The following is a 12,888-nucleotide window of genomic DNA, read 5'->3' as shown; positions in this document are numbered from 1 at the left end:
AGCCACATAGTGAGACTAAAGAGCCACATAGTGAGACTAAAGAGAGCCACATAGTGAGACTAAAGAGAGCCACATAGTGAGACTAAAGAGCCACAAAGTGAGACTAAAGAGCCACATAGTGAGACTAAAGAGCCACATAGTGAGACTAAAGAGCCACATAGTGAGACTAAAGAGAGCCACATAGTGAGACTAAAGAGCCACATAGTGAGACTAAAGAGCCACATAGTGAGACTAAAGAGAGCCACATAGTGAGACTAAAGAGAGCCACATAGTGAGACTAAAGAGCCACATAGTGAGACTAAAGAGAGCCACATAGTGAGACTAAAGAGCCACATAGTGAGACTAAAGAGAGCCACATAGTGAGACTAAAGAGCCACATAGTGAGACTAAAGAGAGCCACATAGTGAGACTAAAGAGCCACATAGTGAGACTAAAGAGCCACATAGTGAGACTAAAGAGCCACATAGTGAGACTAAAGAGCCACATAGTGAGACTAAAGAGCCACATAGTGAGACTAAAGAGCCACATAGTGAGACTAAAGAGCCACATAGTGAGACTAAAGAGCCACATAGTGAGACTAAAGAGAGCCACATAGTGAGACTAAAGAGAGCCACATAGTGAGACTAAAGAGCCACATAGTGAGACTAAAGAGCCACATAGTGAGACTAAAGAGCCACATAGTGAGACTAAAGAGCCACATAGTGAGACTAAAGAGCCACATAGTGAGACTAAAGAGCCACATAGTGAGACTAAAGAGAGCCACATAGTGAGACTAAAGAGCCACATAGTGAGACTAAAGAGCCACATAGTGAGACTAAAGAGCCACATAGTGAGACTAAAGAGCCACATAGTGAGACTAAAGAGCCACATAGTGAGACTAAAGAGAGCCACATAGTGAGACTAAAGAGCCACATAGTGAGACTAAAGAGCCACATAGTGAGACTAAAGAGAGCCACATAGTGAGACTAAAGAGCCACATAGTGAGACTAAAGAGAGCCACATAGTGAGACTAAAGAGAGCCACATAGTGAGACTAAAGAGCCACAAAGTGAGACTAAAGAGCCACATAGTGAGACTAAAGAGCCACATAGTGAGACTAAAGAGCCACATAGTGAGACTAAAGAGAGCCACATAGTGAGACTAAAGAGAGCCACATAGTGAGACTAAAGAGCCACATAGTGAGACTAAAGAGCCACATAGTGAGACTAAAGAGCCACATAGTGAGACTAAAGAGCCACATAGTGAGACTAAAGAGAGCCACATAGTGAGACTAAAGAGAGCCACATAGTGAGACTAAAGAGCCACAAAGTGAGACTAAAGAGCCACATAGTGAGACTAAAGAGCCACATAGTGAGACTAAAGAGAGCCACATAGTGAGACTAAAGAGAGCCACATAGTGAGACTAAAGAGCCACAAAGTAAGACTAAAGAGCCACATAGTGAGACTAAAGAGCCACATAGTGAGACTAAAGAGCCACATAGTGAGACTAAAGAGAGCCACATAGTGAGACTAAAGAGAGCCACATAGTGAGACTAAAGAGCCACATAGTGAGACTAAAGAGCCACATAGTGAGACTAAAGAGAGCCACATAGTGAGACTAAAGAGCCACATAGTGAGACTAAAGAGCCACATAGTGAGACTAAAGAGCCACATAGTGAGACTAAAGAGAGCCACATAGTGAGACTAAAGAGAGCCACATAGTGAGACTAAAGAGCCACATAGTGAGACTAAAGAGCCACATAGTGAGACTAAAGAGCCACATAGTGAGACTAAAGAGCCACATAGTGAGACTAAAGAGCCACATAGTGAGACTAAAGAGCCACATAGTGAGACTAAAGAGAGCCACATAGTGAGACTAAAGAGAGCCACATAGTGAGACTAAAGAGCCACAAAGTGAGACTAAAGAGCCACATAGTGAGACTAAAGAGCCACATAGTGAGACTAAAGAGCCACATAGTGAGACTAAAGAGAGCCACATAGTGAGACTAAAGAGCCACATAGTGAGACTAAAGAGCCACATAGTGAGACTAAAGAGAGCCACATAGTGAGACTAAAGAGAGCCACATAGTGAGACTAAAGAGCCACATAGTGAGACTAAAGAGAGCCACATAGTGAGACTAAAGAGCCACATAGTGAGACTAAAGAGAGCCACATAGTGAGACTAAAGAGCCACATAGTGAGACTAAAGAGAGCCACATAGTGAGACTAAAGAGCCACATAGTGAGACTAAAGAGCCACATAGTGAGACTAAAGAGCCACATAGTGAGACTAAAGAGCCACATAGTGAGACTAAAGAGCCACATAGTGAGACTAAAGAGCCACATAGTGAGACTAAAGAGCCACATAGTGAGACTAAAGAGCCACATAGTGAGACTAAAGAGCCACATAGTGAGACTAAAGAGCCACATAGTGAGACTAAAGAGAGCCACATAGTGAGACTAAAGAGAGCCACATAGTGAGACTAAAGAGCCACATAGTGAGACTAAAGAGCCACATAGTGAGACTAAAGAGCCACATAGTGAGACTAAAGAGCCACATAGTGAGACTAAAGAGCCACATAGTGAGACTAAAGAGAGCCACATAGTGAGACTAAAGAGCCACATAGTGAGACTAAAGAGCCACATAGTGAGACTAAAGAGCCACATAGTGAGACTAAAGAGCCACATAGTGAGACTAAAGAGCCACATAGTGAGACTAAAGAGCCACATAGTGAGACTAAAGAGAGCCACATAGTGAGACTAAAGAGAGCCACATAGTGAGACTAAAGAGCCACATAGTGAGACTAAAGAGCCACATAGTGAGACTAAAGAGAGCCACATAGTGAGACTAAAGAGCCACATAGTGAGACTAAAGAGCCACATAGTGAGACTAAAGAGCCACATAGTGAGACTAAAGAGAGCCACATAGTGAGACTAAAGAGAGCCACATAGTGAGACTAAAGAGCCACAAAGTGAGACTAAAGAGCCACATAGTGAGACTAAAGAGCCACATAGTGAGACTAAAGAGAGCCACATAGTGAGACTAAAGAGAGCCACATAGTGAGACTAAAGAGCCACAAAGTAAGACTAAAAAGCCACATAGTGAGACTAAAGAGCCACATAGTGAGACTAAAGAGCCACATAGTGAGACTAAAGAGAGCCACATAGTGAGACTAAAGAGAGCCACATAGTGAGACTAAAGAGAGCCACATAGTGAGACTAAAGAGCCACATAGTGAGACTAAAGAGCCACATAGTGAGACTAAAGAGAGCCACATAGTGAGACTAAAGAGAGCCACATAGTGAGACTAAAGAGCCACATAGTGAGACTAAAGAGCCACATAGTGAGACTAAAGAGCCACATAGTGAGACTAAAGAGCCACATAGTGAGACTAAAGAGCCACATAGTGAGACTAAAGAGCCACATAGTGAGACTAAAGAGCCACATAGTGAGACTAAAGAGCCACATAGTGAGACTAAAGAGAGCCACATAGTGAGACTAAAGAGAGCCACATAGTGAGACTAAAGAGCCACAAAGTGAGACTAAAGAGCCACATAGTGAGACTAAAGAGCCACATAGTGAGACTAAAGAGCCACATAGTGAGACTAAAGAGCCACATAGTGAGACTAAAGAGAGCCACATAGTGAGACTAAAGAGCCACATAGTGAGACTAAAGAGCCACATAGTGAGACTAAAGAGAGCCACATAGTGAGACTAAAGAGAGCCACATAGTGAGACTAAAGAGCCACATAGTGAGACTAAAGAGAGCCACATAGTGAGACTAAAGAGCCACATAGTGAGACTAAAGAGCCACATAGTGAGATTAAAGAGCCACATAGTGAGACTAAAGAGCCACATAGTGAGACTAAAGAGAGCCACATAGTGAGACTAAAGAGAGCCACATAGTGAGACTAAAGAGCCACATAGTGAGACTAAAGAGCCACATAGTGAGACTAAAGAGCCACATAGTGAGACTAAAGAGCCACATAGTGAGACTAAAGAGAGCCACATAGTGAGACTAAAGAGAGCCACATAGTGAGACTAAAGAGCCACAAAGTGAGACTAAAGAGCCACATAGTGAGACTAAAGAGCCACATAGTGAGACTAAAGAGCCACATAGTGAGACTAAAGAGAGCCACATAGTGAGACTAAAGAGCCACATAGTGAGACTAAAGAGAGCCACATAGTGAGACTAAAGAGCCACATAGTGAGACTAAAGAGCCACATAGTGAGACTAAAGAGCCACATAGTGAGACTAAAGAGAGCCACATAGTGAGACTAAAGAGCCACATAGTGAGACTAAAGAGCCACATAGTGAGACTAAAGAGAGCCACATAGTGAGACTAAAGAGAGCCACATAGTGAGACTAAAGAGCCACATAGTGAGACTAAAGAGCCACATAGTGAGACTAAAGAGAGCCACATAGTGAGACTAAAGAGCCACATAGTGAGACTAAAGAGAGCCACATAGTGAGACTAAAGAGAGCCACATAGTGAGACTAAAGAGCCACATAGTGAGACTAAAGAGCCACTGCACCAGAGGCTCTCACACGTCAGACACTAGAGTTCAGGACCACAGAGCGTCGTGCAGCTTAAAGCTTAAAGACACAAAACACTGGATCAAAGACAAAGAGGAGAAGATTCTGAGCAGGACAAAAGATGAAGAGAAAGAGTTAAAGAGACAATTAAAGACCTTTTTTAAACACAAGGGTTAAGATTCAATCTTCCTGTGGTTTGTAATGGAATTTTGAATTCCTGGAGAGGTCGACGTCCAGGGCATTCTGATGTCATCACGTCCTCAAGGAAGAGAGAGAGAGTGAGCAAGGGACAATAGGAGACTAACAGCCCATTAAAGGACTGAGAGGAAACAAAGAGGTGTAAGTTTCTGTTTCCGGTGGGCGGGGCTTACCACAGAATAGAATAAATATCTGAGTTCCAGGTCTAAATTCGCAAATTGACAATGACTCTTGGATGAAACGTCTTGTTTTTTCTAAAATTGAGTCCAGATAAAACAACTGAACCTTTTTATACTGTTTAGTTGTAATACATTTTTGATTGTTATATTACTTCGGCAACGCCGTCTGCCCAAACAAATGTCGGCTATATTCGATCAAAATTTGCTGAGCGTCGTACGTTGTACTTTAACGAACTCCTCCCAGGACCTTGGCTAGAAAAAGCTGAAATTTGGTGAAAATGGTGTTGAGGAGTGGGACATCAAAAGTTATCAAAGTTTTCATTCTAAGAGTCACGGACTTTGTGCGATGGAGCCGCACACGTTTCCATTTATATGTAAAGCAAAGGGAAGAAGATGCGACAGCAGGAGGTGTAATAAAAGACACATTGGGGCGTGTTAGCCCCCCCTCCTCTCGCGGCGTGGCGGGGCCAATCATTGCCGCTTGCGGCTATATTTATTATTACACCCTTTTCTCAGCTCGTCTTTTCACGTTCTCCTGTACATTCGTGTTCTCCTGTACATACGTGTTCTCCTGTACATACGTGTTCTCCTGTACATTCGTGTTCTCCTGTACATACGTGTTCTCCTGTACATACGTGTTCTCCTGTACATACGTGTTCTCCTGTACATACGTGTTCTCCTTTACATACGTGTTCTCCTGTACATACGTGTTCTCCTGTACATACGTGTTCTCCTGTACATACGTGTTCTCCTTTACATACGTGTTCTCCTGTACATACGTGTTCTCCTGTACATACGTGTTCTCCTGTACATTCGTGTTCTCCTGTACATACGTGTTCTCCTTTACATACGTGTTCTCCTGTACATACGTGTTCTCCTGTACATACGTGTTCTCCTGTACATTCGTGTTCTCCTGTACATACGTGTTCTCCTGTACATTCGTGTTCTCCTGTACATTCGTGTTCTCCTGTACATACGTGTTCTCCTGTACATACGTGTTCTCCTGTACATTCGTGTTCTCCTTTACATACGTGTTCTCCTGTACATACGTGTTCTCCTGTACATACGTGTTCTCCTTTACATTCGTGTTCTCCTGTACATACGTGTTCTCCTGTACATTCGTGTTCTCCTGTACATACGTGTTCTCCTGTACATTCGTGTTCTCCTGTACATACGTGTTCTCCTGTACATTCGTGTTCTCCTGTACATACGTGTTCTCCTGTACATACGTGTTCTCCTGTACATACGTGTTCTCCTGTACATTCGTGTTCTCCTGTACATTCGTGTTCTCCTGTACATACGTGTTCTCCTGTACATACGTGTTCTCCTGTACATTCGTGTTCTCCTGTACATACGTGTTCTCCTGTACATTCGTGTTCTCCTGTACATTCGTGTTCTCCTGTACATACGTGTTCTCCTGTACATACGTGTTCTCCTGTACATTCGTGTTCTCCTGTACATACGTGTTCTCCTGTGCATACGTGTTCTCCTGTACATACGTGTTCTCCTGTACATTCGTGTTCTCCTGTGCATACGTGTTCTCCTTTACATTCGTGTTCTCCTGTACATACGTGTTCTCCTGTACATACGTGTTCTCCTGTACATACGTGTTCTCCTGTACATTCGTGTTCTCCTGTACATACGTGTTCTCCTGTACATACGTGTTCTCCTGTACATTCGTGTTCTCCTGTGCATACGTGTTCTCCTGTACATACGTGTTCTCCTGTACATACGTGTTCTCTGTTCTTCAGAATGGGATGTACATGCTACAGCTCGTGGACACTTTCGCCGCCTCGTACTCTCTGGTGATCATCGCCATCTGTGAGCTGGTCGGCATCTCGTATCTTTACGGTGAGAACCTAGAATATTCTAAATGTTGTTTTTGGGTCGAATGTGTAATATCATGTTTGGCCACTGGGAGGCGCTGTTGTTTCATGTTAAGAAACACGTGTGATTGACATGTTTATATTTAGTTATTAAGAGTTATTCCAGTACAATGTCCAGTATAATGTCCAGCATAATGTCCAGTATAATGTCCGGCATAATGTCCAGCATAATGTCCAGCATAATGTCCAGCATAATGTCCAGCATAATGTCCAGCATAATGTCCAGTATAATGTCCGGCATAATGTCTGTCCAATTTTTGATCGTCGGTGCATTTTGTTTCTTTGTGAGGCCTTTTTCGGTGCTGCCAGGAGGGGGCTCCAGAGAGCTCCTGGTTGTGTCCATCCATGGAGTCCCGAGGCCCAAAAATTTTAAAATAAAAAAAAAGTAATAAAAAAAATAAAGCAAAAATCAGGGCCCAGAATTCCTTTTGGGAGAGAGTTTTATTGTGAAGGCGTGTCTCTCTCTGGATTGACTTTGTCCCTTTGTCATGTGACCAGAGAATGAGGTCTGGATCTGGAATATCTCCAGTGCAGTCACATGAACATCAGGCCACATGTTTAGGTAAAAAATGTTAACAAGACGAGTCATAAAACAGTTAAATGAACATGAACAACATTAACATTATAATTGTGGACAAAGTCTGCATCAGACGACTGTTCACTAAAACTGCATCGACTTTTTAGCCTTTTAGCTTTTGTTTATTTTAATCCAAAAGCAGCCGTTTTAGGAAAAAGCGTGAAACATCTGCTCCGTCTGCAGAGACATCTCCCCAAAAGAGGGGGATGTGTCCATGGTGAAACCCCTATGTCACCATGGCAACACTCGGATGTTATATAGGTCGCTACAGTGGATTGGTGTGTGTTAGTTTGACTCTAAAGTGTTCGGGTGTGTGTTCAGGTGTGTTCGAGTGTGTTCGGGTGTGTTCAGGTGTGTTCGGGTGTGTTCAGGTGTGTTCGGGTGTGTTCAGGTGTGCTTGGGTGTGTTCGGGTGTGTTCAGGTCTGTGTTCGGGTGTGTTCGGGTGTGCTCAGGTCTGTGTTCGGGTGTGTTCGGGTGTGTGTTGGTTGGACTCTAAAGTGTTCAGGTGTGTTCAGGTGTGCTTGGGTGTGTTCGGGTGTGTTCAGGTCTGTGTTCGGGTGTGCTCAGGTGTGTGTTGGTTGGACTCTAAAGTGTTCAGGTGTGCTCAGGTGTGTTCAGGTCTGTGTTCGGGTGTGTTCGGGTGTGCTCAGGTCTGTGTTCGGGTGTGTTCGGGTGTGCTCAGGTGTGTGTTGGTTGGACTCTAAAGTGTTCAAGTGTGTTCAGGTCTGCAGAGGTTCTGTGAGGACATCGAGATGATGGTGGGATTTCAGCCAAACCGCTTCTGGAGACTGTGCTGGGCGTTCGTCACTCCGACCATCCTCACCGTAAGAAACACAAACACTCACTTTATGTCCAAAACAGTCTCAGTGTTGAACACATTGTTCAGTTGTTTTTTGACACTTGTGTTATTGACACTGAGCGTGAGCAGACGAGGCGATGCTGATGTTCATCTTCAACACAAACACTTTGGATTATCTGTTTCTGATGTGGCTCCGCCCTTTTCTCTCCCCTCCCCCTCCTCCCTCTCTCCTCCCCCTCCTCCCTCTCTCCTCCCTCTCTCCTCCCCCTCCTCCCTCTCTCCTCCCTCTCTCCTCCCTCTCTCCTCCCCCTCCTCTCTCTCTCCTCCCCCTCCTCCCTCCCTCTCTGGCCTGAGCAGCAGATGCAGATTTAGTCGACCACATTTGGTCCGTTCTGTAAATACCGTCTCCCTCGTGGATGCTTTGGACCTCGTCTCTGGCTCAGTTTCACTGTGGCCTTTTCTAAACCACTTTCAGGCCAAAGCCTCGAGGCCCATCAAATATTTAAAGCTCTTATATTCTGATAATCCCTCTCCAACTCTGCTCCAGAGTTTGAGGTTTATTCATTCTTTTGTGTTTCTCTGCTTTTTGCCATCTTGGCCTGGTTCTGACATGGTTCTGACATGGTTCTGACATGGTTCTGACATGGTTCTGAAATGGCTCTGGCCTGGTTCTGTCCCTGTGGTAGGGCATCCTGTTCCTGAGCCTGTACCAGTGGAAGGGGATGATGTACGAGGACTACACGTACCCGGCCTGGTCCATGGTCATGGGCTGGCTCATGGTCACCTGCTCCGTCATCTGGATCCCCATCATGTTCGGCATCAAGATGTACCTGGCCCCGGGGTCCTTCAGAGAGGTAACGACTCCAGCAGCACGTCCTGATTTATGGTGTGAAGGAGCCGTCAGGTCTTGGTTAGAAGGTCTTCTCCCTCCGAGCATCAAAAACACATTTATGTTAAACTGTGTGTAATTCCCTCTGCAGCCACTAGATGATGCTCAAGCTCAGTTAGCTCTAAGTTTCAAAACACGAGATGCCAAACTAAAGAGCAGGTTTAAGATCATTATTTGTCCTTTTAAATATGTGACTGACCGTGGATAAACCAGTTACATGTCTACTCGGAGACATTTTGAGTTATTCACAGATTCTGAAAGTGTGAATTCAAAGCTTTCCAATGATGTCTCACTCATGTAGATCTGATAATATTTGAGTAAGTTGTGGTCATTTGAATGTAAACAACTCTCAAAACCTTTCACTGAGAAAACGGCCTCTATAGTTTCTCACCGGAGTGAGCCCAGAGTCACAGGGGGCGGGGCTCATTTGCATCTCATTGATAAGCCCTCCCCCCTGTCACACTGACAGCCCCTCCCCCTACAGCTGTCACTCAAGACTCAAGAGGAGTGTTGTTGATGTGAACTGGACTTGAATCAGAATTAGAAGTTACTATGTTGAAATGGAAATACTTTGATGCTATTCAGGGCCTTTTATAATCCAAGAATCAGATTCAGAATCAGAATCAGAATAGGATTTATTGCCATTTGTGGATAAACAGAATTCACAGGTGATTCAGTGCAACACAAACAGCAAAACATTGAACACTGAGCACTAAACGGCATGATATGTACATAATGAAATATAAAGGTATAAAGTTATGTAGTGCAATAGGAAGTGGTGATATGTACATCATAAAAATGTATTAATTAATGAGATAATAGATATGATATGTACACCATCAGAGTCCAATTACATCAGAGATCACAGCCACATCCTCTTCTGTGCTGTGACTCTCGGCGCTGGGCATGTGATGTCTTTTGCCTCGTCAGCACAGAAAGGCCTGATTTTTTCATGCAGATAGGTCTGCCTGTCAATGTTCAGTCCAGGTGGGACCAGGACATGGAGATTGTCAACCGGAGGCAGAACAGCTGAATTGCGTAGTAGCTGAAATTCTGTAGCTCTGTGCTGACCCCGCGCGCAGAGGCGCGCTGACCAGGCGCCTCTGTCAGCACAGAGCGACGCGCGCGGGGTTAGTGCGTCTCTGCGCGCGGGGTCAGCGCGCCTCTGCTCGCGGGGTCAGCGCGCCTCTCCGTGCTGCAGAGGGAGAGAGCGAAGGAATTAGAGTAAGACATGTGACATTTGATAAGATAAGATATTCCTTTATTGTCCACACATGGAGAAATTTCATTGTTGCAACGCAGGTTGATACAGAGGAAAAGGACAGATAACTTATGGGAAGTTTAAAAAAACACTCTTAATAGAAGAACTCTTATAAACAAAATCTCCTATAGACAGAACCTCTCATTTCTCAATAAGGAATGGAGGGGGAAAATAAAGATAAAATGAAATAAAAACAGCGTAAGACAAAATAATACTAATAATATTTATAGCAATCTATAATTGCTATTCTGCATTTGCACTTTATTGTACATTTAATAAAGTGAAGTTAAGTAAATGATGTGTAATAAATAGTACCTGCTGTGCAAAGTCGAAGCTGTAATGCAATGGACTTCTGCATAGTTTTTGATCAAATCCAGCTCTGAGCGCCAATTCTGAAAAGGGAAACAAAAGAGTAAAAACAGTAAAAAACACGAAGATACAGACATTATACCATCCCAAAAAAGCTAGTTTCAAGAGACTACGTGATGTTAATTATTCAGAAAGTGGTCACATTAAATTCAAGCCCGTATTTATAATGTAGAGTGCACGCAGCATGTTAGCTTAGCATTGCTCCGTGTCTGCTACATGCGGTTGTGGAGAGACCGTGTCTGCACCGGTGCCGAGGCACGAGGCTAAAGTGACATCACGAAACCACCTTAAAACACTGCGTTAAAGCAATACTTTAGAGTAAAAGTACCTCAGTTCCGTTGCAATGCAGTCCAGGGAATGTAAGCTCTGAAGAAAGTCTGGAGACATGAATAATGTCTCTGAGAGGAGTCCATGAGAGGAGTACAAGGAGAGCACGCAGCTGTAGCCATGTGGTTCGCAGCTGATTGGTGGAAAAAGATCAACAATGCGCTGGCTAGAAAAAGGTGACGCCCCCCCAGGAGCGCTGGAAAAAGACCCGAAAACTACACATTTTTAACAGCTTAATGTATACGTTTAAGACAACCAATAGTGTTATCTGAAGCACACAGGGGCTCATTCATAACTTCAACTAGCACATTCTGCAAAACAACAAAAATCACACATTTGAAAAAAAAAATCTTATTTTGGCTTTATCTCTGTTTGGTCCGGGCCAATTGTGGCGTTTTTTCCCGTGGTCGATCACATATGTGTTTATGGCTCTGGTGTTTCCAATGTGGGCCAAAAAGGCCGTCAACAGGGTCAAATTTGACCTGGGCAGGCCCTCGACCTGCTCAGATACGCTGGCCCATCCCTGGCCCACCCCTGGACCACCCCTGGCCCACTCCTGGTCCAGTACAGATCGGACATTCTCCTGACCACATTGCATCCATCCTCATGAACCGTCCAGCTGCTTTAGAGCTTTTTGTTTCTTCTTGTCTTCTCGCGCCTTCATCTCTGATAGAACTAAATCTTGGAGAAGGAAGACAAAAGATACTAAACTCCTAAAAACTAAACTAAACTACTCAACCTTGACCAAGTCTCTTTTCACAGACCAACCTGGGTCACCGAAATCTTGTCGGAGGTCTTTCAGGCGTCTTGGAATCCAGCTCGAAGGACCAAATGATAGAACTAAATCTTTGAGAAGGAAGACAAAAGATACTAACATTTTACCATCCATATCTGTTCTCATATAGAGAGAACAGCTCCAGTATGGTGTACTGTAGCCCACCCTGCTCCGAGCGCTCTGCCGGTCTCCTGCGTTCAATCCCCTTTTATTGAAGGACTCTCCTAGTTACAAACAGTCAAGCTGGCCCTAAAAGGAAAGGGTCACGTACAGATCACGTACAGGGCAGCTGACCTGACACTTTTGATACATTTAGCACTTTAAAATGTTGTTGCACATAGTTTGCAGTTATTCCTGTTCTTTCACAGCAGTCTGGGTGTTTTTCCGAGGACACCTGTTTGCTCCTTCGGTGAGAATCTGCTGAGTCTGCAAATAACTCACACAGAAATAGAATCACTTCCTCCTCTGAGGCATTCTACATTCTGTAGACATTTTAAGCAAAATACATGTTAAGCAAAATACATGATGCATTAGTAAGATAAAATATATAAATCCAACATTCTCCTTTCTTCTCCCTGTCTTTCCTCTTCTTTATGTTCTTCCTCTTCCTCTTTCTTCTCCTGCAGCGCCTGAAGCTAGTCTGCTCTCCTCAGCCCGACTGGGGCCCGTTCCTCTTGAAACATCGTGGAGAACGTTACAAGAACATGATGGATCCGCTCGGAACAAACTCGCTCGGCCTCAAACTGCCGCCCAAAGACTTCCAGCTCGGCGCGTACCAGTAGCACCGCTCGTTCCCCGTGGTCCTGCGCTCGTACCCAGCCGTCGAGAGCTGATCCTGGGGAAGCCGAGGACGTCTGACGCCCTCCACCGTTGTTCTCCCGTTTGTCTGGAAGTCCACTCTTTTCTCCAGGAGCCTCAAACGCAGGAGGAATCACTACATTTGGTCTTGTCTCGTGTTTTGCCTTGATTTGAACATATTCTGAGGTTTGAACGTTGATGTGTACTTCTTAAAGCCGTTAGTTCATTTATCTTTTCCAGCGCTCAACGTCCAAAATGTCTGAGAAAACCGTGACAATCCCTGCTCATTTTCCTCCATAAATCCTGGTTTCTCGA

The 12,888-nt window shown here is 44.3% G+C and overlaps 1 protein-coding gene across 1 annotated transcript in view; it reads left to right on the top strand.

Annotated features, from left to right (window-relative positions):
- The window catches only part of slc6a5 (solute carrier family 6 member 5), a 50,805-nt gene extending 38,145 nt beyond the window's left edge, over positions 1 to 12,660 (top strand). The window contains exons 12-15 of the mRNA XM_072465606.1: positions 6,643 to 6,742; positions 8,079 to 8,179; positions 8,841 to 9,008; positions 12,402 to 12,660. Of these exons, the coding sequence (XP_072321707.1) occupies positions 6,643 to 6,742; positions 8,079 to 8,179; positions 8,841 to 9,008; positions 12,402 to 12,557 (525 nt within the window). The 3' untranslated portion in view covers positions 12,558 to 12,660. The remainder of the gene's footprint in view (positions 1 to 6,642; positions 6,743 to 8,078; positions 8,180 to 8,840; positions 9,009 to 12,401) is intronic.
- The last annotated feature ends 228 nt before the right edge of the window (positions 12,661 to 12,888 follow it).

Source organism: Eucyclogobius newberryi, unplaced genomic scaffold (genome assembly GCF_026437365.1).
Source record: "Eucyclogobius newberryi isolate DKJ021-1_F unplaced genomic scaffold, fEucNew1.0.hap1 SCAF_5, whole genome shotgun sequence".
Classification (NCBI taxonomy): Eukaryota; Metazoa; Chordata; class Actinopteri; order Gobiiformes; family Gobiidae; genus Eucyclogobius; species Eucyclogobius newberryi.
The sequence above is the reverse complement of the archived record's forward strand: the minus strand, read 5'-3'. Positions and strand labels throughout refer to the sequence as shown.